We start from the raw sequence: 25,488 nt of genomic DNA, 5'->3' as shown, positions 1-25,488 counted from the left end.
CAAGTACAACTGGTGCACGAGAATTATTACCAACGAGGAGTTGAGAATATTTTTCAACCAAGGCAATACAGACATTCGACCTCGCGAATATATCCTCTCGAGCGGATAGACCCCGAGATGGGAGAAAGGATCTTCGAGTGGGAGAAATCAGTCGAGGTCATCCAGACTACCCAGAGTCCATATTGATCACTACATTTTGCGAAAAAAAAAATACCTATAAATATATTAGAAAAGCCGCGGAATAAAAGATAAATTTTCTATTTCAATTTCTACAACAGCTATTGAGTAATTATTTCCGATATCTTGTCATTTCTTATTTTTTGGTAATTTCTGAAAAATCGTGAATCGATTGACAAACGAGAAAATATCGGAATTAATTATTTGAGCCTATGGAATATTTCTGTAAATGACTAACCAAAATGGGATTAAATGACATTTTTTCAAACTCACTTTTTGAAGCGGAAAAAATTGACTTTTAATTTTTTATTTGACCTTTTGTTGTGTCTATTCTCAAGAGAAAATAAGTTGAAAAAGCCGAGAACAAGGAAAAACAGAAACACGACCTGTGAAGTAGGGAAACAACGTGAAAGTTAGTGTATACATCGAGGAGAAATATTTTTTTTTATTCAACCCCTGTCTATTTTCTTTGGCATACACCGAGTGTCAAAACTAGTTTCACCGACAACTTCATCCCCTTCCCTTGCGATTCCCAGGGATCAGGCTAATAAAAATATGAACGATGATGGAATGCCGATTTATCGATGGAGATCACGTATACAGCAGTCGATTGGAATTTAAGTTATATATTATCCCCTCTCCCAGGCATGCAATAGCACTACATATCACCATATATATAGCACCATATATACCCTACACAACATTACAAAAAAAAATTTCAAAGTAAAATTGCGCATTTAAAACAATTTTTCATTTAATTAAAAAAAAAAACTTGAGTAAAAAAAATTGAATTATTTTGATTAAATTAATTCAATCAATTTTATTTTTACTGGATATTTTTGAATTTGGGATTTGAAGAGATTTTTTAAGAAAAATTAAATTCACCGGCTGGGAAATAAAAAACTGAAAAATACAGTTTTAAATGTTGAAAAATTCCTAGATATTTATCAATACATGGAGAGGTCTATTAATATCAGTGATAAAATCGTTCTGAATCGCTAGTGGTGTATCAGCCTCGAGACTCCATAGGCCGAGGCGATTCCACATGAAGAGACCGAGAACGTGCGTTGAATAAAGGAATAACTATCTATGCAATGTGGTGTCGTAATAGGTAACAGTATTACTCATTAAATCCTGTACGAACAGAGAATACCGAGTTATTACTCTCGAAAAGCCAATGGACAAAATAAAAAAGCCCGCAGAAGTTAAAGGTCTACAACTCATCAACTGTCAATTGAAATAAAAAAATATCCACTTTAGCCAGAGAAAACTCGTGTAAAACCATTCTATTATTTAGTGTTAATTATCCCCGATTATGCTTCGTTAAAAGTTTTCCGTAAACGAGTCCTGAGAGTACCGGTGATTTTTCCTCTCAGGTACCTAAAAAGGTATCCCTTCGACTGGTTGGAATGAGTCTCAACGGTCCAGAAGTCATATTTTTTCTCCCTAATGCGCTTTCACCCAGGATGAAAAGAAAAAAAAATGGGAAGACAGAGAGGGGGGAGGAGTGAAAAAAAAAATAAGGAAAGTTGTCCGTAGGATACGAAGAAAAGACGTCCAAGAAAAATGGTGATTATACGTTCGGTTTGAGAAGAAACAGGAACCGAAAAAAAATCATAATCATCCTGATGAAAATGACCATTCGAGGATAATCCCAGTAATGGCGATCATCTCTACAAGAAATTTCACCTAGCAACGATTTTTAATACTGCTAAATGCTCAACAGTTCTTATTGCACGTGAGGCATTAGGTGGTTATTACTTTCTCATAAGTAGAACACGGGAAAATACGATTGTGCATTAATTCCCTGGAGGAAATAATGATGACGGAGACTAATTTAGTACCGTTGGAGATTATTAGAAAATAGTGCCTCTTTTACGCGTTGTGGCTTTTCAAAAAAGAATCTCTTCTGATGAATTATTTATTATTACCGTTTAAAATACCGTGAAATGAGCCATCACTGTCCCATAATATTCACCAGTAAATCATCAATAAGTAATTAATTTTCCCCCATAATTATTGACCGAAGGGGTAAAGGTGATATAACTAACGCGTTTGTTTTCGAGATATCTCGGAATCTGAGAGAGTCAGAAAAATTTTTGTAGATACCTTTCTTGTAGCTCTCATTGCACTCTTCAAATGAGGTCATGAGAAAATTTTTCTTATCTCCCTTGAATTCAAAGATATTCTTCGATAATGGGATAGAGAAAAAGTTGACGAGTTACGATTTAATTGTTTGAAGTTAAATTTAAGATTTTTTTTTTGATTATCCATTTAGATGGGTAAAAAGGGATTTAAAAAATTATTCCAAATCAAGTGAATAAGAAAAAACTGACGTAATGATCAAAGATACTTGGGATTCTTAAGGCACTCGCACGTTTCACCTCAAGGTTGCGAATTACACTCACCTAACGGTCACCAGAAACAACCAGAACTCATAAAATCCCACCGGGATATGCACCGGTAATACTAAGTACCCGTACAGAGCAAAAAAAATGTCACAAAAATTACCATGAAAAATGGTGTAAAAATTATTTATTCCGTAAAAACAGCAACTCGTTCGGTGAAAATTGCATTCCAACTGAGTAAAACTCGGCGAATAAAACCGAAACATTTATCTTCCCCCGCCCCACAAATTTTCGCGAATTTCCTAAATATACGATGAAAATACTAATCTCGGCCCCGGATTACGCGAGTTGTCGCGCAATTTTCGCAAAAAATTCTCCGACGCTCCCCTTGGCAATCCCAATAACGACAAAAAGATAAAAAAAAAAATACCTATCGGACTGATTACGAATGACTGACAGAATTCCTCCGATAATTCGAAATTCCCCAGTATTGTGCGACAGTAGAGAATAACGAAAGGAGGAAGAATTAAAAAAAGAATAATCGCCAGGAGAATTTGTTCGTCTATTGACTCGCGACAACTTTTACGAGTTGCACTTGGATAAATAACCCGACATAGCAAAAACAATAAACTGGTGTACGTAGATGGCAGGTAATGACATGCCATTTTTCACCCAACGACACCCTATCCTCTTTTCAATTTCCTCCCACCTCTTCCACCCCCACCCTAACCGTGAGAAAAATAAATAACGGAGAATCTATATCCGCGGGAGGTAAAGATGAGCTGAAAAATCTTGGCGATATTACATTTATATTGAAGTTAAAAGAGAGAAAAGTATACAGAAGAGATAGACCGGAATCCCAGTGGCTTCTCCCTTCAGGCAGAGTGAATAAAACGAGTGAAAATAAAACCAAGTGGTACGGTAGACGAAAATATTGCAGAAGAGGAGTAAAAAGATATAAAAAAATAAATAAATAAATAAAAATAAACGTGACATACGTGTGGGAGGATGTGGGATCGTGGATATATATTCTCGGCTTTTTCTGGGGTAAGGAGACATACAACGAGAGTAACAACATCGATTCCCTCCCTCTTCGACTCTCCTAACCCCTCCATTCCTCTCTCCCTCCCCCTCACCACTTGTGATATACCGATATACATATCTTTGACGGTAGCCCGGGGTACATAAACGTGTTTCACCCTGGATGGTAACAATACGCAGGGTTTGAGGAGACGGAAAACTTGCTGAGATAACCTGAATTTATTGGTGTGATAAGGTGTTGGAGTGTAAATACTTCATAAAATTCGGGCTGAGGGATATGAGTCATTCAGCTGATTGCAACTGATAAGCAGAAATAATTCATCAATTTTTTTTCGAGAATTGAGAGAGAGAAAAAAAATTCGGGGAATATAGGGGTAGACAATTTTCTTCCCCTCATTTGAGGAGTAAAATGGAACTTTCCGTGTAGCTCCGGCGAAAAATAATTCTATTATATATTTATTATATTTATCCTCGTCAACCAATGAAAACGTTGAAAATTCAGAATGAACTAATTTTTAATACATTTACCCCAGCGTTCCCTAGTTATCTGATTTTAAACAAAAAAAATACTCGTTATCCGATTATCACACTAATTTTATTCCGATAACAAGATGTTTGTTTCATTTTTTTTTTCGAAATATATATTGAGCGATACGAATCACAAAAGAGAGTAAAATAAAATTGAAAAGTGGAGCGAAAAATCGCCAACAGATGAAATCCATGAATTGTCAATGAATTATTTACATGCAGTAATTCGAAATTCAATTGAATTGACGGGCATTCGATGCTTAACAGGAATAAATGGAATTGTTTTGACGCTCGTAAACGAGTAGAGCCATAACGTTGTAAATCGTGCACTCGAGTACACGATAGTATCGGATTGTTTGGTAAACTCATTGGTTACTATCGAAACCGTAAGTGGGTATAGATTCCCCGGCCATTGACTGCACAACTAGCCCCTCATACATATATTTTTATAGGAATTCCTTCTTCCCAAAAGACCCACTCCATAAAAATCTCGACATCTCAATTTTTTATCCTATCACAAAAAAAAAAAAAAATACTATTGAATTGATCGGGAGATTAATGCACTTATGAAAGCGTCAAACTCTTCAACTTCAAAAAGATGAGAAGGAAAAAATGAAACTAATGAATTTTTTGACGAGCAACTTTCCCCCGTCGGCATTTCCCCTTTAATCATTCGGAATCCTGTTGCATCCGGTCAACCCGGGGCAAGACTAGACCAAGAGCAAACACCGTAGCACATTTAAATGAATAAGAATAAAGAATATGAATAAATAATCTAGGCATTCCAATCGTTTGACTATCGTCCATCAAATGACTCAGTTTCAAAAATAGAAAATTGTTGGTTAACACAACCTCGACCGGGGAAATGAATCGTAATTTGCCATGCAAATGTGATACAGTAAAGAAGGGGAATGAGTGAGGAAAAAAAGTTGGAGAAAGAGTGGAGAGAGAAAAATTCAAGAGTGCTTTATTTTATTCGCGCGGAAACGAGCACGCGTGCCTATTTTTTTCTTCACTTTACTAGATTTTATTTTTTCCTTTTTTTACCGCCCTCTCATCGATTGCTGTACGTGTGTCGTCCGCATTTACGTTTTGTTTTCCCCTGGGGGTGAAAGAGAATTCACTTTATCGAGTTTAGTATGAGGTGCTACATAACGGTATTCCACACATGGAAAATGGAAAACTGATGAAAAGCCCCTTTTTATTGTGAGAAAAAATTATAATCTGCCCATTCCATCCTTCGCCGTGATTTTCTACTGCTTCATTTCCTATTCTTTATTCTCCAATAATTTTCTCCGAGGAATAATCATCATTTTTACTAATCATTCTAGAAGAGTTGAAGCCAAATTAATTTTCCAGTCGCGTCAAAAATCGATTGATCGGAGGAAACCGTCGATTTTAAAGGAAAACATCAAGAGGCATTTTTCCCCCGAAATTTAATCAGCTACAAAAAAAGTCTCTTAATGTTTCCGCCTGGAATCCATATTTCTCGAGATAAATTGGTAATTAAGAAGAATATCTTGTTACTTCAATTTGAAATCAAGTTGTCATGACGAAAAAGTGACAAAAAATTCCCCAGACCTCCAAAAGGTTGAATTTCCTCGGATTTCAATCATTTAAACCCTTGAAATATAAAAAAAAATCCATCCACTACAAAAGAGGCACTTTATCGTGCCTTTGAAGTCCTCGAGTGGTGAAAAGCATTTTCGATCCATTATGTTCTCCAATCCCGGAGATTAATCGAGTGCATAGTCAGTCTGGGTCAACTTTAATCATCATCCCTAGACGAGGTAGAAAGAAAAAAATGCCCGACGGAGCCGATCAACTCCCAGAGAATTTGGAGGAAAAAAGGGCGGGTGTATCGACACCGCGCCCCTCCCAAGACGTAATTTGAGAAATTTTTACCTTTCATGCAGGAAAGGCAGGATAGATGGCCTAGCGCCCAGAGACAAGAATACCTGGCCAACCTGTTTCTCAAAAAGGAGATAAAAAGTTAAAAAACCTGTCGAGACGGCAGACAATGCGTGAAGCACCTGCATTTGTGCCGGTCAACGTCCCCCGAGGGGCTTTTTTATTTATCTTTTTTTTTTCAACTCAAAGCCAACCCTAATCCCCATGTCAAAGGGAGAGTGAGGCAAAGACCCCGATTAATATTACTTCCCCCATGACATCTTGACGTAACGAAAAACACATAATCCTGAAGATGCTCTCACATTTGAATTTCACTCGTCGGACCCCATCGAGAAATATATAGGGAATCCCCAGATAAAACAGACAATTAAAGATTATTTCATTCGTAATTGTTAACATTTTTCTATGTCCAAACAATCACGAATGAATAAATTAAGAATTTAGAAATGTATTCAGTCGATTTATAGACTTCCAACATGAATTCTCCAAAATTGTCTAATAATAAATTTCTCACGTCATTAAATATTAAAAAAATAACTCTTTCATATCTTTCAAAATAAATTTCGTCGCAACTTTGAATTCCACGAACGTTTTCCGGGATAAATAATTGAATATTCAGTTTATGAATAAAATTTATAGGAAATGTCCAATTACGTTTCACAAAGAAAATTATTTCCTCCTCGGGATTGAAGTGCCCTAGAATATTCCTCGATGTCGGTAGAAATGAAAAGGTCAAAGAGGGACACAAATCGACCACGAGACCCTCAACTTCGTCTATTACGTTAACCCGGGTATTGGCCAGTGTCAGGTGTGTTTCGTTGCCCTCAAAATCCCCCTTAAAACCTTCTTAAATTTCCGGGTACGATATAATTGGTCCCATCCCGACCCTCATGACCGAACAGGTGCTATACATTTTCCAGTTTTCCTAATTATTCCGGAGCATTTCATCTCAGAGGAGGAAGTTGTACCCATCTATTCCAACTATCTCCATCGATTCATAATGAACAGCAGATGAAAGAAAAACCATTGACTGAATTCAATACAAACTCAAGCGATACTTTTTATTCAGTGAGAGTTATTTACTTCTTGCTATTTACTCCGGATTAAGGGACTATTCCAACGAGACACAACTGGATTGAATTGGCTTTTTCATCCAGATCACTGCATACCGATGAGAATAATAAGTGAATGTTGAAGTTGGAATTCAAGTACGGGAACAAGAAAAATATAGGATCCGACGACAGAAAGAGGGAAATGAAAACAGAATCGAATGAACTGTAAACGAACGACGAGAAATTATCTGATGAGGTCAGAATGAGAACGTAATAATCCCGTTGAGGGTCAGGAATTAACTGTCGAGTTTATTTTGTCGGAGACTAGGTTTTCGATTTAAAGCTAGTAATTGAAATACGTGGAACGAGGGATTCATGCCCCAGTGACTGGTACACCATTCAAACTTTATGTTTTTAGTTGAACGTTTTATTGGCGAGACTCAAAATCCCATTGCACCTCTGTTTTTCTCGGACAAATAGTTTACATTTACTCCATTTATATCAATAGATAAAATGAAACCATTTAATAACAGAAATTCATGGAAAATTGGGAAAATTCACGCAGCAAGTCACTGCGATGAAAATCAAAGATTAATTATTCATTTAATTTAATCAACAGCTCTCGTTATACACCTGAATTACAGCTGAGTGATTTAATCATTTAATTAATTAATGTTCTTTTTTTTGCAATTAATTAAAAAATCAAATCTGAATTCCGTAACCAAGAGATAGCGTAAGTCGATGACTAATCCTCAAGGTATCGACAATTATCTCCCGATCCGATACCAAAATTCTTGTAAAAATCTTTTTCGTAGATTTCCTTTTCCTCCGCAAAAAATATTCCCCCGAAAATTTCGCTGTCTACGAATTTTTTCAATTATGAATTTCCAAAAATTTGTAACAAGTCGAAGAAAAATAAAACATATCTTTTCCCTGCGTTTATCTCAATCGCTAAATCGCACTTGGCAAAGAATGTCGGGGCGTCTCTGGTCGGATATCGCAAGTGAGTGTAACCATACCTGCGACCTAATTACCCTCCCCCCTCCTCTCAACGTACCCTAATATACACATGTGTAATGCATACACGTTTAAACAGCTGCAGGTTGCATCTGAGGTGGTATTAGTTGTGTGTATATTATGCATGTGCGTACAGAGCTGTAATTATTACATGTTGAGCCGCATGCGGTGGGGGGTTGAGTGGATGGTTAGGGGGAGTGAGGGGTGATTAGGGGGTGAGAATGTCGACCTGTCGTGTGTATCGGACGATCGATTTCATACGTGTAATAACGAATGGATCGACTGCTGAGCTTCCCACGGTGAATTATTTTATCGGGAAGGTCTCCATTATTTTTATTGTGTCGAAATTGAGTACTACTACGTGTTGAAAGTGTGCAATTTGTGCGTTCAATTGTACTGGAGATAAGATATTATTCCGGTTATTGTCAGTCATTTGTAATGGATGTATTTGGGTACCGGACAATTTTTTTTTTGAGTTAGAACGGAGTGACCCGGAGTTGTTCAATTTTGTTTGGGAGAAACTGGGTCTTGGGGTCATGGAAAATACACTTGGGATTTTATGGCGAATTTGACTCGTTATTTATCGGTCTCAATTGGATTTATCGCGAGTAGTTAACAACCTCGAGGCGGTCCTTGCTCCGATAATTCTACTTGCCTCAATCTGTCGCTGAATAATAATTTATCTAAAAATTCAATTTTCCAAGCCTGTCATTTATAAGATCAAAATTATCTATACGACAAAAAAAAGTACATTGCGTTTCGGAAAAATGTTATTTTCCTCGCCCGAAAATAAAAAATCCTCCCCTAGACCGAGTTGATTTTTTTCTTTACTTTTTCCAAAACTAAAACACTGAACGAGCTATCGCCCCATAACCTGACGGCTGAATATTGAAATATTCCTCCAGAACAAAGGGAAATCACGGAATATCGATATCGACAGGATGAATAAGATGAGGAATCCTTTTCGAGTGAGAAAACGAAGATAAGTCCCTGAGCGTAACACAAAAGCCACGGTCATTGACCGAGAGCTGCCGGTGGAAGGTTGAAAACTGGCCAGGGCAAAACCAAGAACCTTCATCTCTCTTCGTCTTAGCCGTTGGACACGGCCTATTCTGCTTTCCTTTCTCCTCAAGGCTTCCACCATCGGCTATACCTTCGCCTCTTGCCACGTCATACCCGTTGTACTTATATCCTCCCTCTTTCCACCCACCTCGTCTCTTTGTACAATCGTCTTGTGGTAGTCTCTTTCAGTTTTCGTGTTTTAGTGGAGAAAATACAACAGGGGGTGCCAGGGGGATGTGGATTCATCGGCAAGTCGGGGGGGGGGATGGCTGGGGGAGGGGATATTGCTGCACTTGACATGAAGTACGGTTAAATTGAAGGGACGCTCATACTGAATGGACAAAAGGCAACGAAATATTATGGGGAAACCGTTGGTCCACCAATGAAACCGTAGATTGGGTTTTTATTTTGAATTTCCGGGATATTGCTCCGACCGTAAAAACCAGGTGAATGGAAGTTTCAACAAAATTATTCATCTGTTGAGTTGGAAATGGAAGAATTGATAATGGAATTTTTTTTTTCGGCTGGTCCCTTTGTTGAATATGAAATTGTTCATTTTTGTTTTCCTCTACTATTGATCGATGTGGAGTTATTCGTCATTCTTTGTGGGAGGCTATTCGATTTTTTGTTGATCCTAATTGAAATGTCTGATAATAAATATTGAAATAGATAAACTAATGAGGGATTGCTCAATCCATTGGTTGCAAGTCCATAGGGTAAATGATATGAAAAAATTCTCGGGAGCTAGCTTTTTTTCTCAGTGAAAAACCTCAACACTTCCGCAAAAATTTCCAATTATATTGTTAATATTCCTCGTAACAATCGCGACTCATCCCAATTGATTCACGTGATGTGTCACTTAAAAATGAATCAACGAGTGTTATTACGTATTCGAGAGGTCCATTGATGTCTCATCACGACTGACTATAACATTTTTTTTCCCTCTCCAACGAAATAAAACAACTTCGAGTGAACATTGAAAAATTCTCCCAGGCGTTGCATCACCCCCTCATACTTATCCACGTCTTCACTCTACCGTGAGAGACACTCAAGGTGAATATGCAACTTGAATAAAACTTTGTCCCCTCGCAAAGCGAAAGGAGAACGTAAATGTAACCCCAAGTTACTTAGTAAATTAACCACCACAGGACAGCAAAAAATCCGAAAAATTTCCGCCTAGCAAAGTAATTTCCAGGAGAAATGCCCACAAACTGTGGCAATCGCTGATCCTCAACCGAAGAATTTACTATCATTTAATTACCTCGGCCTCTTCGACAAAAGTCGAATAACTTCCAGCTAATTAATTTCCCCTGGTTTACCTCCTCAATTAGTTACCCTCGAGTTTCTCTCCAGCGCAGTCTCAGTATTTTAAATATATTTTAATCACCAACTGAAATGATCAGTACTTTCGACAATTTCCTGAGATTTCATTGTTTCGATACTCTCCCCAAGTCCTTGTAAACGAGCAATTATTTTCCCCCACGAAAAAAAAACCCAAAGTGAATGAATTCATCAATGAAAAAAATTATCGAAAATTACGCACGGATAACAATTGAGTAATTACACCTGTCGCCGTTGAATTTTTTAACGATACCGAGACAATTGAGAGTTTCACAGAGAATACCCACCGACTAATTTTCCCGAGTTAAAACATCCCAGTTATTTAGTAGGACAGCTGTTACACTCACTGATTTAACAAATACCGTTCATCGAGATTATTCGCCATAAAAATGAAAATTCTCACGACAAGAATATCTTCGTCACAATAACGACGAGAAACACGATTCCCGATGAATCAGCTCATTAACTAAAACAATAAACTATTGATTAGTCCCCAATACTGTAGATGGGAGCGGCTAAGAGTCCGTGTTATTCCTATCGAAATACGTCAGTTAATTACCAGTTTTCATATCAATGATTTCAATAGACAACACGTCATTATCCACGATAATCACCGTAACAGAGACTGTCATGCGCTTAGAATTGCCCAGATAAAATTAATATGGAGATTCTATCCAGTATTTTCCTTCTCCCGTCAATTATCCACGTGAAATGATTGCTGAATTTTCGGTGCGACATAAATCATTATCATTCGTTATTCAGGTCATAGTAAATTACATGTTGTGCTCACTTCATTCCTCCATTAACAGAAAAAATAAAAGAGAAAACAGATGCCGATATAATCGACAATATTTTATCTTGAGTGAAAATCCCAATAGATACCTCCACTCCCTGAAATTTCAAGTCCATATCTTTCAGAAATATCACACGTTAATTCCTTTTCGATTTACTCCCGAAATAAACTCCATAACTGTCAAGACCTCCGATAATCCGACGTTGGAATTCCAAACGTAAATTTCCATTAGGAATAACAAAATCCCTACCTACAGAACCTCTTCGCAATTCCTCAATTCCTCTCTCGCCAGTCTACAAAACCACTTTTTCCAATTATCGATCGCCAACATGGCATCACCATTTCAGTAAAAAACAAATGCCGAAACACCGGTCGTCGAGTTCGACCTCCAACCCTTCATTACATCGCATTATTTTCCTTTTTCCCTCTCCCCCCAAGCCCTATTTTCCCAAGTCACTCCTCCCGCCGAGCGCCATTACGAAAAAAAATGAAAAAACAACAACAATAAAAAAAGGCTTACCTTGTGCAGAAACAGCGACAACGACGAAGAAGCAGCTCCACAGGATCATCTTGGCGTTTCCCCTGAGTCGTTCCATATTTTCCTCACTTCACTAACAAAATCACTTCAATCTCCAGAATACTAAACCAAAAATTGCACACAAATACCGCGGAAACTCGTACTCGCTTCCAAACAAAGGAAAATCAAACCCACAAGTGGGCGATATCACGACGCGTTCAACGTAAAAAAAAACTTGTTTCACACAGTAATTAAATTGTACGATAACGACACGTTAGAAACGTTGAAAATTATTGTCGAATAAAAAAAATCAGTCAACTTAGCCGCTTGATAACCGTCTCGATAGGTCGACGCGCGAACACTGTCTGCCGCGCGTTTTGCTTTCGAGCGGCTTCGTGACAGTTCGTCGCGCCACCCGAGGATTACCGAGCAAGCGAACGCGGCCGATGATCCTTCCTCCCCTCCCCTAATCGTTCCGTTGCGATTATCGATACTTAACTGCCCCCTGGATCGTCCAAGTTGATATTTATTTTCACTGTTGACGTGTCGATCGTTATTTTTCTTGAATAATCTATTCGAACCTTACTACCAGAAATACGGTATTGTTGACGATTTTATTGAATTCCCTCATTGTGTTTAATTTCTCTGTTCGTCCCGATCTAATCCACCTGTTGCTTATGATCAACCGACATGTTGTGATCAATATTATTTATTTTTTCACACATAATATACTTGAGATATTTTTAGATTAAAAATGTCGGGATAACATTAAGGTTCGAATTTTTGCTGCCGAGACGTGCATTCTTTGTAACTCAAAATTTATTTACATATTTTTGAGGAATTCTAATGGATTGAGTTATACAATAAAATTTGTTTCCCATATATTTGTTAATAACAAAGTATATTAAATCTCGAATTATGAAATATAATCGATTTTATGGCGGAATATCTCGTTACTTATTTTCGACACATAGTTAACTATTAATTTTTACCTTTTCATCAATATTAGAGTTCAGCTCGGATAAATGCATATATAATTAAATTATCCTCGTGTAACTTGTTATTATTTTTATTTGTTATTGTAATGAATATTATTATTGTAATATCTCTGAATTTCACTCGAATGAAAAAATGATTGTCAAAAACAATGACGTAAAACCGAAATTCAAGGGTCCCCTCATAATTCTCCCCACCAATTGAGACTTATCTCTGATAAAACGGTTTCTCCATCGGTCTATCCCCTCGTCGAGTGTCTCATACGTGGTGGAAGTTGCGTAGTCTCACAGCGTGTCCGCCAGTCACAACTTGAACGCTGACGTGTAACATTCCCCAGAGGTACAAAATCCAACATACCCCGAGGTATTTCATTAATTTGTGAATTAAAAATCCGTAGTTTCACACCGGCAACTTGTCATTGTTGATCTATAAGATGTGGCGAGCCCTGTGGATGATCCTAGCCCTAGCCCTGGCCCTGGCCCCTGCCTCAGCAGATTCTGACGTTGATGACGCCAGTGTTGAGGTAGATCCTAGTGAAAATATTGACGTCAATATCCCGGGGATCGATAAAAAGCTGCCGACTCCTGGGGAACTCCTCAAGATGCTGGACTCGATGGACCTGTCTGAAGAGGAGAAACAGAATATTCGGGAGAATATAATGAAAAGTGCAGAGAGTCTTGATGATGTCGTCAAGGGATCTGGATCTGGATTCCTCTATCAGGCACTGGTGCTTCTCTCTCTGCTCAGTGTTCTGGCACTGATTTTCGGTTAGTCTACTCCCAGCATATGGCATTCTCTTGGAAATTCAAGGAATTTTCAGGGATTGTTTCATTAAATTTTAGGTCAACTCACCGGCGATTGAATTTCATTTGTCATTATTTAAATTGAATACTAGATTTTATTGAGGTGATATTTGGTGATTTTTTTTAGAAGAGTCCTTGGTAATGAGAGGGATTTTTTTTTCAGGATTCTTCGGGTACAAGCTATACAAGAGTCTCGTCGACAAGGAAATCAAACGCGAGATGAAGAGGAAGCAGAGGGAAATGAAAAAGAGGAAGTGAGCCTCTCTTGTTAATTTAATTTTAGAAAATATTTTTATACGTTTGGTGAGACAATCAAAAAGACTCTTGTTTTGTATAGTGAGAATTTTCCGATGATTAAATGACTTGTTATAATGAATAAATTCGGCGTTTGTGTATTTTTTTCCTCCACCTATTCCCAGAAAACGGTTTAATTATCTCCCCAAATTTTTATCGTTATTTTTATTCATCACGTCTTCGCGTATCGCTCGAAATTTAATATAAAGCAGTAGGATATTCTTCTCTGCCAACGATAACTAATTTCTCCCTTTTTCATTTTTTCACTGAGCTCTGGGCAGTCTCACGTATCGATACAGTGGGGGTTAAAACTTTTTAATGAAAATTGTTGAACCGGATATTAAAATCCCCCCTGTTCTGAAATATCGACGAAGACTTCTGTCTCCATTTTCTCTTTTTTCTCAAAGAAGGGGATGTGAGGATTACATAACCGGACGAATTTTCACTCAAAATTAACTGTCAAAATAAGGTTTTCCACAGATAATAATTAATTCGAAAGTTAGTGATGCAGTTTGACTACTTTGTGGTGGAGTTTTGAGACATGTAGGGATGGGATTATAATTAACACGATGTCAGTGGAGTCTGTCAGGCTTCCAACTTGCTGGATTGTACTCCTGTTAAGCGTTATCAGGAGGTATTCTTATCAGAAATACCCATATGTAGAAATTATTCATTCATACCGGATTAATTTTACTCCCTTCACATCAAAATCTGATGAGCGTCTCCTCCAAGATATGTTCGATTAAATTATTTAAACCTAACGTCGGAAATTTCAAATATCCCGAGACATAACCGAACTCGTTACACGAATACAAATTAAATTATTCAAGACCCGACATTTTTTTATAGGCAACAGACATCGAAGTTTGAATAACAAATCTCATTTGGAGACTCAATGTTAATTAAACAAACGGTCGTGCAGTGCCTGTGAATATTTCAGCATTTTTTATCCAACTTCTTATCAACTCGGAATTATCAAAAATTAAGATAATTGATATGACTTTAAAACCGAGGGGAAAATTTAACGAATTTAAAACGACAACCAACTTATTCCACGGTGAATCGATATCCCAAACTCTCTTAGAACAATTGCACCTCCATCGATGGCTGTTCAAAGTTTAATTGTACCCTTATCCGATGGTTATAATTGCCAGCAAACTTCTACTTGTCCTCTCCCTTTTCCCCCAACCGCAATCACTTCAGTAGAACACATTAGTTGCCTACGTGTTGGATTTGGTGGCACCAATTTGCATTCGTCGATTCTAACGATGGGTTATCCAGGAATATGAACAACTCACGGTTCCTCCAGAGACTTTATTCAATTAATCAAGGGTACGGAATTCAATGGATAATACAAGTTGATGGAAAAATTCAAGCGATATATACAATAATATTGACCTGACGATTCTGCGATTAGAAATATTTACACCAAATGTACGATGGATAATGAAAAAGTTACAATTGGAATTATTACTTTCAGGTCTTCCGGGGAATAAAATCCATCAGTGAAGTTAGAGATTGAATTTTCAACATGATAAATGTCAAATTAACGAAGACAAATGATATTGCGAAGGAATGTTCCTCACAACTCCACTGTTGGATTAAATTTCAATTTCGATGGTAATTTTTCTGTTAAAAAATATTTCCACGTTATCGATAAATGCATTGAGTACATGGCACTCAGTTATCAGTGCAATAAACACCCTCTCCAGTGGTAATAAATCTACTTAGATATTGAACACCAGGACAACAGTTTTCTCCTAGGATCTCGATCAATAACTGATCAAGGATTGAGACACCAGTTCTATTTCACACGTTTCTGCTGCCTCTGTCTATAAATATCGTTGACAGGTGGTGGTGGTAGATCCTCATCCTCACTGTCTTCACCTCCGAGACGTGTCCTTCGCCGTTTCGAGCCAATAGATGAACCGTCATTACTCTCGTCCACGATCCAGTGAACGGATTTAGCCAGATCGAACAGCTTCGTGTCGCAGCCATTATCAGCAACAGGTAGAGGAGCTAAATTCATTGGAGTAAAGGATCAAAGATAATTCGTGAATTTTTTACAATCACTTGGTCTTCACGGAGAAAAGGAATTACTCCTGCCGAGCGAATGGGACTTTTTACTACGGAATCGATATAAATATTTTCACGTGTGGATATTTTTTGTGGCCAATAAAATGAGGAAAGTAATTTATCTCCTGGATAATTTGAGTCTCACCGTGATCGGGCAGCTGTATCCTACTGAACACATCCATTAGCAAATCAACCGCAACAAATGGCCCTCTGAAACAACCTGGAGGGGGCAACATGGTGCACAGTTGTGCTGCTGCAGGTGGCAATGGAAATGATCCCCCTGTAAATTATGGGGAATTGATCGAAACATCAATAAATTGAGTTGGAATAAAATAAATAATTAATAGTTCGCTGTAATAATGAATAAATGCCCTATGATGATTACATTTTCTCTCAGTCATTCAATTTTATCGCCTCACCTGACACTTAAATGAAAATAATTTCTACAGTGAAAATAAAAAATTGATAATTAATATATTCACCTGGTACGGGGTGCTCTCCAGGCAGTGGATTGACTTTTGGCTTGAATGGAATCATCTGCGAGAGATCAGGCCTTGGCAATGCTGCTATAACTTCCTCAGTGTCCTGGTTACGTGGTGATACACCCTGAGTGCTCCTACCTATACTCGAAACATCGATATAACCTATTGATTTCAATTCCACTGCTGAGCAAGGATATAAATCCAAAAATTTATATCTGTCGACTAGTTGAGCAGTCTCTTTTCCCTCGAACTCCTTGATCTTCTCCAAAACAGCACTTCTTCGTTTCTCCACTTTGACAATACTAGCGAGATCTCCGATATTCGATTCGAACTCGAGAAATCGATTCCAAATGTCCACCGATTTCTCAGGCTCCAAACTCCCAGACGATAGCACACGTTCGAACAAGACTCTCGTATTATTATCCTCATTGAGATGTGACAGATAATCAATGTAACAGAGAATGTACTCGGGATTGTCCGCGAATTTTTTCAAGCCAAGTTCAAAAATACGAAACGCAATGTTCTTGTCTTTGGTGCAGTAGTACTCCATCAGTGCAGCTGCTACGTACACGTGATGTCTGCAGCGTGTGTCTTCTCTTGCACGTTTGAAAACTGTTCGAGCTGATTTTATTCCCTCGGCTCTCCTGGCAAATTTCATGTACTGGACATAAGCCAGGGTGGGATCGATGTCCGATATATCGAGAAATTTCTGGTAAATCTGGTGGACTTTCTCGTACTTGACTCGTCCCTCCTCGAAATCGGCGTGCGCAAAGTAGAGGAGCATATTTTTAGCCAGGAGAGTGCTGGTGGCACGCTCGAACATCGTCGCTGCCTCGTCACTCAAGTTCTTCGATGCATTCACGTCTCCCTTCTCCGTCAGAATTTTTGAGGAGAGCTCCAGGAAGTGCGCTGCCTGGTGCCAAACAGCTGGGTGATGTCCCAGGCACAGAAGACATTGCTCTATCGCAAACATTACTCTTTTTGCCACTAGGGATGTGTCCTCTGTTCTCAACGGATTACTCCGCTCCCAGGCGATGTATTTTTTCCACAGTTCCACCTGTAAAATCACAGCCCTCCCTTTTCATTTCCCGCATAACTCAAAAATGATGGAACATCAAAAATCAATTCTCATTAAAAATCATTCTAATTGAGACAAGTGAATTTTTCTCGAGGCCGGTTCTTAGGGAATATCTTGAAATGAAAAATGGTATTCCCATGAAAATTGTACTTATCGTAATTTACCACTTCACTACAAAAATCGTAAGAATAAGAACGAGAGAATCGGAATAAAAGGGAAAATTCTGGATTACAGTAAATTACAAGTATTTTGGTGATTTTTCCTTGGTATTTGTTTGAAAAAATATTCTTCGACATTTAATGTTTTATTATTGGGATTAAAAAAAATCTGAGATCAGTTCTTTGGAGACCTGGAAAAAATGACAAATCATATTTTGTGAAGAATTCCATCAACGGGTTGAAAAAATTTCATTTTTGGACATGACAAACGGGAAAAATTATTGATCGCTCCTTTATTAACTTCGATATGCGAATGTCATCGTTTCAATTACTTGTTTAACTTCTTCGGGATGACCAGTCGGTGGAACACTGGGTGCACTCCTGTTGAGTCCCCTTGTGACAGCTTCCAACTCCTTAGCAACACGTCTGGCATTCATGTAATCCCGAGATCTTTCTATCGCCATTTTCTCAGCGATTATTGGATTGATATTTTGTTCAAACGCCATGTAGTCCTTCCACAATTGTTCCATATTAACCATAGGATTTATAACACCACGCTGATACACCTGCGAAAACCAAGTAATTAATCATGGAATTACTACTGCAATGAGTGATTGCCCTACCTTTCGCACTGCACTGATTTTTTGATTCTCAGCATAAGAGCCCACAGCCTCGACACTTTTCAAAAATGAAACATAATCATTCCAAATACTGTACGAGTGAATGTCCATTCCAATTTTGTCTAGCGCAAAATCATACGCCTGAGCCATTTTCTCCCTAAAATTACAAATTACCTCATTATCTCATTTAAATTATTCCATGCAGCAGCGAAGGGGTGAGATTATATCGATTTATCTAGAAAAACCTATTTGAGAAGAAATATGAAAAAATGAAAAATTAAATTATCTATTGCGGATTTAATCAGTTAGAAAAAAATTTCCTCAACTTTTTCACCTGAAATGAATATTATAGGAGGAAATCGGTAATCGAAGAACATGGAAAATTTTATTTATTGCACATTTTATTTAAAGCCTTCGCTGCTGAATGATATTTTATTAATCACCCAGAACACTTACTTGTACGTGGCCAAACTGGACTTGGTTTCTTTAACGTACGACAGATACAATTTCCACAATTCAATATTGAGAATTTTCATGAGGCACCTTTGGAAAAGCTGTCACAACAGAAAATAACACGGTACAACATCATTGGATTAATTTGCCGAAATAATTAATCTCTCGTCGTGGGTCTGATTGCCACAGTAACCACTCATTACAATAATCCCTTACTTACCAGAGGCAAGTTCAAGATTACAAATCGTAATCACAGAATAGTTCAAAAGAAGAAAGCAGAAATTCATCAATAATTTATTCATCATAATAATTCGCATACATTTGTACCTGATACTAATCAATACGTGAGGTGATGCAGGTTAAATAATAATGCCACAAGAAGCATTGATAAATAATTTATTAAACACATAATTTACGATCGACGGAGAATGAAGAGCCCCACAGAAATAAAAAAAATTGTTCTTTATTTGTGAATGTGGGGGTGGGAGGGTGACCTGATTGGGGATCAGAGATCCCTACTGCATTGTTTAATTAAAAAAATAGACAACCACACGAGGCAGCATAAAGTGAGGATTTAACTGTCACAATATACTACCTCTGAATAATTTCGAGTTGTGAAAATCGGTTGTTGTGGATTTAATTAGACATTTAATTGGAAAACCTGACAAGTTTTCAACGTCAAATAATTTCTATCCCTTTTCTCAACAATTTCAATGTCTATCTTGATCTCAATTATTTATCTCGGAAAAGATATCAACAATGTCCACATAACCAGTTGCAGGAAGGAATATAAGGCGTATGCATTCAGAAAGTTCTCTTCCATGAGGATTTTATTAATAATAATAACCTTCATTTAACTCCAGTTGTATTTTGACGAATGACAAAATCTCCAGGAAAAGAACCTCCCAAATGTTTTGAGAAAACAGTAATCAATTAATGAAATAAGTGGCTCTTTGATGAAGTCAAATTGTTTTTATTCACCTTACAAAGACTGTAAAGTGGTCAAAAATATTCATCACATAGTTATGGATGCACCATTTTGTTAGTAATTATCTTTGGAGTTACTCCATTGTGTGGAATCTACAACTAATTTGGGATATCCTAGAATATTTCACTGTACCTTGTTCAATAAAAGTTGGACGAATTCTCCAAGTATCGAGAGGTAAACAGTAATCATCATTAGAAAATGATTTCAACTCTGATTGAACAACGAGTCATCTGTACACGCAACACCAATTACATTGGTAATTATAATATGATAATTAACATACCTTCTCCACTTTTTCAAAGTTGCGCATTTTCATCTGGAATAATCAGAGAAATAAATCGATAGTTAATTGAAATTTCAATGATTTCTTGTGGCTCAATAAACGAATTACTCGGTGAAAATTTTTTGTGCGGGTGATAATTACCTCTTGCTCAATGTAAATCTTCCAATATCTCCCAGCTGAGGGGAAAACCGTGACGAGTTTCTCGAATATAGGTCTCACTTCTGGAATTGGTCTGTTCTGAGCCTCTCTTATAAGGATGCTCCATGCCTCCAGGTCGAAGGGCGATTCGTCCACGGTCTTCTGAGCCCTCTGGAGTTTTTCATTGCCCCAGTCCTGCAATTGAATTAAATTCTGATGTAAAGCCCAAAAAATCGACTCGCTCTCCAGTCAAGACTTCCAGAAATATTTTTAATTCTACGATAGATCTCGAAATTTTTGTCAGAATCTTTTTTGTGGAACAAAATAACAGCAACAACAAATTTTCATAAGTCATTATGAATAATTCGCAATCTCTTAGATTCTGTACAATAAAAATATTTAATTCATATTAAATTCGAGAACTCCAAACTGGCCTTCAAGTCCAGAAGATACTTTTCTTGGAGGTTAAGTCTACAACTCTCTCAACAATTTTCCGATCACCAAAAAAATCGTCTGAAACGTCGAAAAAATCCTCAATACAAACAAAACGATTAAAAAACCAGAGAATTAACTTACGAATAGTATTTTGTCATCAGCCATGTCTCCCATCAATTACCCAACCTCTGAAAACGTATCTGGAATCACACGAACTTATATAATTGGAAAATAATAATAAAAAAAAAATGAACTCTTCAAAATCTCAAAATCAATGACATATCCCAGTAATATTCAACCACCGTAAACCAAATTTCTTAAAATTCGCATGTGCATTCTACGAATTTATCGTCGAAATACTCCAAAAAAAATTGTCGAGTGAATGAATGGCGACTGTTACCCTCCCCCCGATGCAACCCCCTCGGAAGAGGGCGTCAGCTGTGACTTCCCCTGGAAAAAATCCTAGGGTTGTGCATCTTCTCGACAATTATTCCCTGGGGAAAGGCATTCCAGCAATGTTGCGTCAAAAAAACTTGTTTAATCAAAGTTCTCCATAAAGTTTCACCCACCTGACTGATCATCAGTGTAAAAAATCACGTATAATTACAAAATAATAAACAAAGTTGCCACAATGACGACTGCGTTGTACCTGGAGCATTATTTGGACAGTGAGTATATGAGTGTTTTGGAGATTTCATTGCAACAATGCTCACTATTTTCACTGCATCAGGGAAATTGCGCCAAAAGGCTTCATTGATCGGTCATTGTTTATCAGCATTGAATGACTGACGGTGGGAGCCAATCACATCCTCTGGCTTAATTATTTTTCATAATTAAACCATTTTTATCGGGGACCAGAATTAGGATTGTTCGACAAACTCCATAAATTGAAATATTTTCTTGACATTTTCCTACTTTTATAATTTTCGACAAAAAAATAATCTTCATATTTTCTTCTACAATGAATTTTGTTTTATATTTGAAAGATTTGAGAGACCCGACAATTTTTCAACTCAATGACTTCATTGAATTTTTAAAATTAGGTCTCGAGCATTTGCCTATCGAGCTGCAGCGAAATTTTACCCTGATGAGGGATCTGGACGCTCGAGCCCAGGGTCTGATGAAGGACATCGACAAGCTAGCGGACGATTACCTGAAGAACCTGAAGAAAGAGTCCCCGGAGAAGAGGAAGGAGCAGTTGATGCACATCCAGAGTTTATTCAACAAGGCGAAAGAGTACGGCGATGACAAGGTTCAGCTGGCAATTCAGACGTACGAGCTCGTTGACAAACACATCAGGCGACTGGACTCGGATCTCGCGAGATTTGAAGCGGAGATTCAGGATAAGGCGTTGAGCAGCAATCGAGTGCAGGAGGAGAGTGGAGCCAGTAAAAAGGGAAGAAAGAAGCTGAAGGAGAAGGAAAAGAGGAAGAAGGGAACAGCTGGTGCTAGCAGCGAGGACGAGTCCAAGACTGCGAGGAAGAAACAGAAGAAGGGAGGCTCTCTGGTGGCTTCAGCTACCATTGGTGCTGTTGGCAGTGGAGCACAGACAGATAACACGTCCCTTGGACATCCTGCTGATGTCCTGGACATGCCAGTCGATCCCAATGAACCCACTTATTGTCTGTGTCATCAGGTGTCCTACGGGGAGATGATTGGGTGTGATAATCCAGATGTGAGTGAAACAAAATTAATCTCCCAATTGTTTTCTTTAATAATCTTCAAGCATAAATTATCATTATTTTTTGGTGTATGTGTATAAAAAGCCATTATTGTATTATTCATTTTCAGTGTCCAATCGAGTGGTTCCACTTCTCCTGTGTGGGTTTGACGACAAAGCCTAAGGGTAAATGGTATTGTCCCAAGTGCACGCAAGATCGGAAGAAGAAATGAATCTCTCTGGATAACCAGGAGAGAAAATAAAAATTGCTCAGCAATGGTCTGGAGGTAATCACAGCGATCCTTCTGAAGGATAAATCGAGATGAATCTTCCCAGAGTTTTATGGTAAATCATGAAACCAGGATTAATCTCACAAAATAGAAAATTAAATAATTAATCGACTGTCCTTGCATTGCATCTGAAATGAAACGCGTGTGCAATCCAGTGTGATAAAAGCATAATGCACATTAGACGTAGAAAATTATTTATTCCTTCACAATATTCATTCCCGATGTAATGCCAGACCAGTCACTTTTATCGGTTTATCACAGAGCCGTGGACTTTGAGAACTGGCCTTATTTAATATTTCGTTCATCAATTTATCTTTTAACTCTTGCACATAAGTATTTATTCCCACACTAATTCCTGGATTAAGGTATTTTTTATACTATCACTGGCCAGCTCTTGAAAATCTGTGATTTACCCACATTAGTCCATAATTAATTCTTAATGAATACAATGTGGCAAGTATTAGATGAACTATACTCGAAATCATGGAGATATAGATTTTAATCTATATTAGTTAATTACTGTTTTTATATTTTATGAATGTGAATCGTTACATCAGCAATTATTTCCAGTGAGCCAAAAAGTGTATCATAAGTGAACAATTCATTGCGAACAAACGAGTTTTGTTTCCATTGCGAGGAGAATACTGACTCATTCATTGGTTGTAAATTAATTATTGATGAATAAACTTCCACTACAACTTTACCCAGTCATTAATTATCATTTCTCAAATATCGCTAAATTTCAAAAATGATTGATTTTAGCTGCAAAAAATTTCCTCAATCTTTGGGATTATTTTCATGATTGAATGACGGATGAATGAATATTTTGATAGATGACAGGAATTCTCTCTCCAGTCAAAAATCCCAGGATTCAGATGACTCCGACCTGACGATTACAGCATTGACTAGGTGGGACAGTCCAGTTGTAATGATAACTCATTCTGCTTCTTGTCTCCTTGGAGCACAGGTTGCCAGTCGAGGTGTAAAAATCGTGGAGGGCCTTCATATTTTCCGGGCCCTGTTTGTGCGTCACAATATATTGATTGGAGCAACCCCTCGACATGTATTCGGTATCGAAGCGAACGTCGTGTTTGCGCTCGATGTTGGCGATGGGTGAGAGCCAGAGGCCAATCGAAACATCTTCAGAGTTAAATAATCTGGAGCAATAAAATAAATACAAATTTACGGATTCTATTCTGATTTTGAATTTTTCTCAAAAGATTTCCAGTTGAATAAATCCAAACAAAAAAATCTAATGAATTTATTTCATTATTTATAATTTACTCTAATTCTTCATTCTTTAGGATAATGAAATTAATAATTACTCGGTATTCATGAATTACCTCAATACATCAGCATTTTGGGCGATAAACTTCACGAGATTGAAGGACAGGACGTACCCTCCACCTACGGCATAAGGTAGATAATAATCACACAGATTCCATCCGATTTCTTTCCAGGGGCCAGTCTTCTTGACATTAGCCCTGCCATTGAAAAATCCCCAGTAGAGTTCCTTCCTGGAGCCCTTAGCCTCCCAGACATCAAGATCCGTCAGCATTCTGTGGAGGAGCACAAAGCTGTCATCATCGACCTTGAGCAAATAATCAAAGCTGAAGTCCTCATGGAGCCGCTGCATGGCCTGGAGAATTTTTTTCGTGAGTGTTCCATAGGAGTCCTGCAGCCTAGGAAGCAGCAGTAGGTCATGGAATTTGTCCTGCTCAGACTCCAAGGTCTCCAGCATTTCTTGCTGAAGATCCAGGGTCCCTATCACGAAGAAATGCCTGGTGTTCTCTGTCTCCTCTGTTAACCAAGTCTTTCTGATAGCATCCCTCACCCTCAAGGCATCTGGACTCGTCAGGATGACAATAATCAATCGAAATTTCGGTTTATCTCTGGATTCCTGAATTTTTCTGCAATCCTTCATCAGCAGGAAGTAAAAAACCGTGAGGATAACGGAGAGGAGCATCAACGTCGCGACGTTCACCCTGATGTTCAGCCTCTTGGGGATTACTCTCGTCGAGGTGAACACCATTGTGTGGTTTTTTCATTGAGGACTTGGAGTTACATTTCTCGTTATCAGAGACGATGAATAGAATAGAAAAGACACACGTGCATGCACCCATGCATTTCAATGCACTCAGCTGTTTTGCACCGGGAATTGTAGACTTCACTGATCTTGATACATTAAATATATATATATATACCCAACCACATAGAATAGATTAAAATAGAGGTTCAGTTCTGGGGGTTTGAGTGACCCCAGCGCATCGTAGTACTGCACCCCAAGAGAGGGAGGGCGCAACACGCAATGCCGGGGTTTTTTTTTTTTATTAACCAAGTTTTTATTGCAATGCTGGGGTGTCCATCAAGTCGACGGGGTGAATTTTATTTTCTGCTGTACGAATGCGTTTTGTTTTTCATTTATTTAACTGAAATTTAGCCGACTGTAGCACGTACAGAAGGGGGAAACCACATCTTGTGAAATTTCAATGGAAAAAATTATTCAATATGTTGAAGATATACCACTAATGAATTTATATTTTTAATTAAGCGCGTTGTCCTGGCGGTAACGTGCTCGACTGGCACGCCGGCGGCCCGGTTTCAATCCCGGCATCATTCATTTTTTTTTTTTAAATAATTCCAATTTTTTTTTTTTGTTAATGGCAAATCAATCAAAATATCGTTTAAAAACTGAATATTTTAAAATCGAGAAGATATCCAGTGAAATTAAAAAATTAGCAATTTTTTAAAACGATACTTTTGCAATATATATACTCCTAATTAAATTTAATTATTGTAATAATGCGTTATCCTAGCGGTAATGTGCTCGGCTAGCACGCCGGCGGCTGGGGTTCGATCCCGCCAACATTAATTTTTTTTTTTCAAATAATTGCTATTTTCTTTTTGTAAATGACTAATAATTCGAAATATCGTTTAAACATTGAAT

General features: G+C 37.8%; 5 protein-coding genes across 12 annotated transcripts in view; 2 read left to right on the top strand and 3 right to left on the bottom strand.

The window, feature by feature from the left end:
- Fas3 (fasciclin 3) overlaps window positions 1–12,161 on the bottom strand; it is a 158,307-nt gene extending 146,146 nt beyond the window's left edge. For all 5 annotated transcript variants that reach the window (XM_011311168.1, XM_011311174.1, XM_011311187.1 and 2 more), the window contains exon 1: window positions 11,791–12,161. In XM_011311168.1, coding sequence (XP_011309470.1) covers window positions 11,791–11,866 — 76 coding nt within the window. In that variant the 5' untranslated portion in view covers window positions 11,867–12,161. The remainder of the gene's footprint in view (window positions 1–11,790) is intronic.
- A 141-nt stretch (window positions 12,162–12,302) lies between these two features.
- LOC105270291 (uncharacterized) lies at window positions 12,303–13,966 on the top strand. Of its 4 annotated transcripts, none has more exons than XM_011311160.1 (4): window positions 12,303–12,386; window positions 12,958–13,122; window positions 13,217–13,550; window positions 13,750–13,966. In XM_011311160.1, exons 3-4 carry the CDS (start codon window positions 13,217–13,219, stop codon window positions 13,842–13,844), a joined length of 429 nt encoding a protein of 142 aa, XP_011309462.1. In that variant the 5' UTR covers window positions 12,303–12,386; window positions 12,958–13,122; the 3' UTR covers window positions 13,845–13,966. The 4 variants fall into 4 exon arrangements, with proteins under 4 accessions (XP_011309462.1, XP_011309454.1, XP_011309438.1 ...); XM_011311152.1 differs by having other exon boundaries at window positions 12,958–13,146; XM_011311136.1 differs by having other exon boundaries at window positions 12,305–12,386; window positions 13,181–13,550.
- A 1,219-nt stretch (window positions 13,967–15,185) lies between these two features.
- Window positions 15,186–20,995, bottom strand: su(f) (cleavage stimulation factor subunit su(f)). The gene is made up of 9 exons (XM_011311123.1): window positions 20,733–20,995; window positions 20,160–20,351; window positions 20,019–20,051; window positions 18,751–18,848; window positions 18,298–18,451; window positions 18,007–18,240; window positions 16,439–17,495; window positions 16,102–16,236; window positions 15,186–15,899 (listed from the first exon to the last, which is right to left on the bottom strand). The coding sequence occupies exons 1-9, from the start codon at window positions 20,763–20,765 to the stop codon at window positions 15,685–15,687; spliced, it is 2,151 nt and encodes a 716-aa protein (XP_011309425.1). The 5' UTR covers window positions 20,766–20,995; the 3' UTR covers window positions 15,186–15,684.
- A 68-nt stretch (window positions 20,996–21,063) lies between these two features.
- LOC105270264 (inhibitor of growth protein 5) lies at window positions 21,064–23,244 on the top strand. The gene is made up of 3 exons (XM_011311099.1): window positions 21,064–21,259; window positions 21,635–22,266; window positions 22,383–23,244. The coding sequence occupies exons 1-3, from the start codon at window positions 21,223–21,225 to the stop codon at window positions 22,482–22,484; spliced, it is 771 nt and encodes a 256-aa protein (XP_011309401.1). The 5' UTR covers window positions 21,064–21,222; the 3' UTR covers window positions 22,485–23,244.
- On the bottom strand, window positions 23,034–24,717 carry beta3GalTII (beta-1,3-galactosyltransferase 6). The gene is made up of 2 exons (XM_011311111.1): window positions 23,885–24,717; window positions 23,034–23,698 (listed from the first exon to the last, which is right to left on the bottom strand). The coding sequence occupies exons 1-2, from the start codon at window positions 24,571–24,573 to the stop codon at window positions 23,413–23,415; spliced, it is 975 nt and encodes a 324-aa protein (XP_011309413.1). The 5' UTR covers window positions 24,574–24,717; the 3' UTR covers window positions 23,034–23,412.
- Window positions 24,718–25,488: the final 771 nt, after the last annotated feature.

The sequence above is a fragment of the Fopius arisanus genome, unplaced genomic scaffold (assembly GCF_000806365.1).
Source record: "Fopius arisanus strain USDA-PBARC FA_bdor unplaced genomic scaffold, ASM80636v1 scaffold00003, whole genome shotgun sequence".
NCBI lineage: Eukaryota > Metazoa > Arthropoda > Insecta > Hymenoptera > Braconidae > Fopius > Fopius arisanus.
This window is presented reverse-complemented; position numbering and strand designations above follow the sequence as displayed.

What these genes read in the sequence shown, in the direction of transcription:
- LOC105270291 (XM_011311160.1), top strand. Translation starts at nt 13,217, where the DNA reads ATGTGGCGAGCCCTGTGGATGATCCTAGCCCTAGCCCTGGCCCTGGCC. An exon ending in TGTTCTGGCACTGATTTTCG is followed by an intron (nt 13,551 to 13,749) that starts GTTAGTCTACTC and finishes TTTTTTTTTCAG; the next exon opens with GATTCTTCGGGTACAAGCTA.
- LOC105270264 (XM_011311099.1), top strand. Translation starts at nt 21,223, where the DNA reads ATGACGACTGCGTTGTACCTGGAGCATTATTTGGACA. An exon ending in CCTGGAGCATTATTTGGACA is followed by an intron (nt 21,260 to 21,634) that starts GTGAGTATATGA and finishes TTTTAAAATTAG; the next exon opens with GTCTCGAGCATTTGCCTATC. An exon ending in TTGGGTGTGATAATCCAGAT is followed by an intron (nt 22,267 to 22,382) that starts GTGAGTGAAACA and finishes ATTCATTTTCAG; the next exon opens with TGTCCAATCGAGTGGTTCCA.
- beta3GalTII (XM_011311111.1), bottom strand. Translation starts at nt 24,573, where the DNA reads ATGGTGTTCACCTCGACGAGAGTAATCCCCAAGAGGCTGAACATCAGG. An exon ending in CAAAATGCTGATGTATTGAG is followed by an intron (nt 23,699 to 23,884) that starts GTAATTCATGAA and finishes TTATTGCTCCAG; the next exon opens with ATTATTTAACTCTGAAGATG.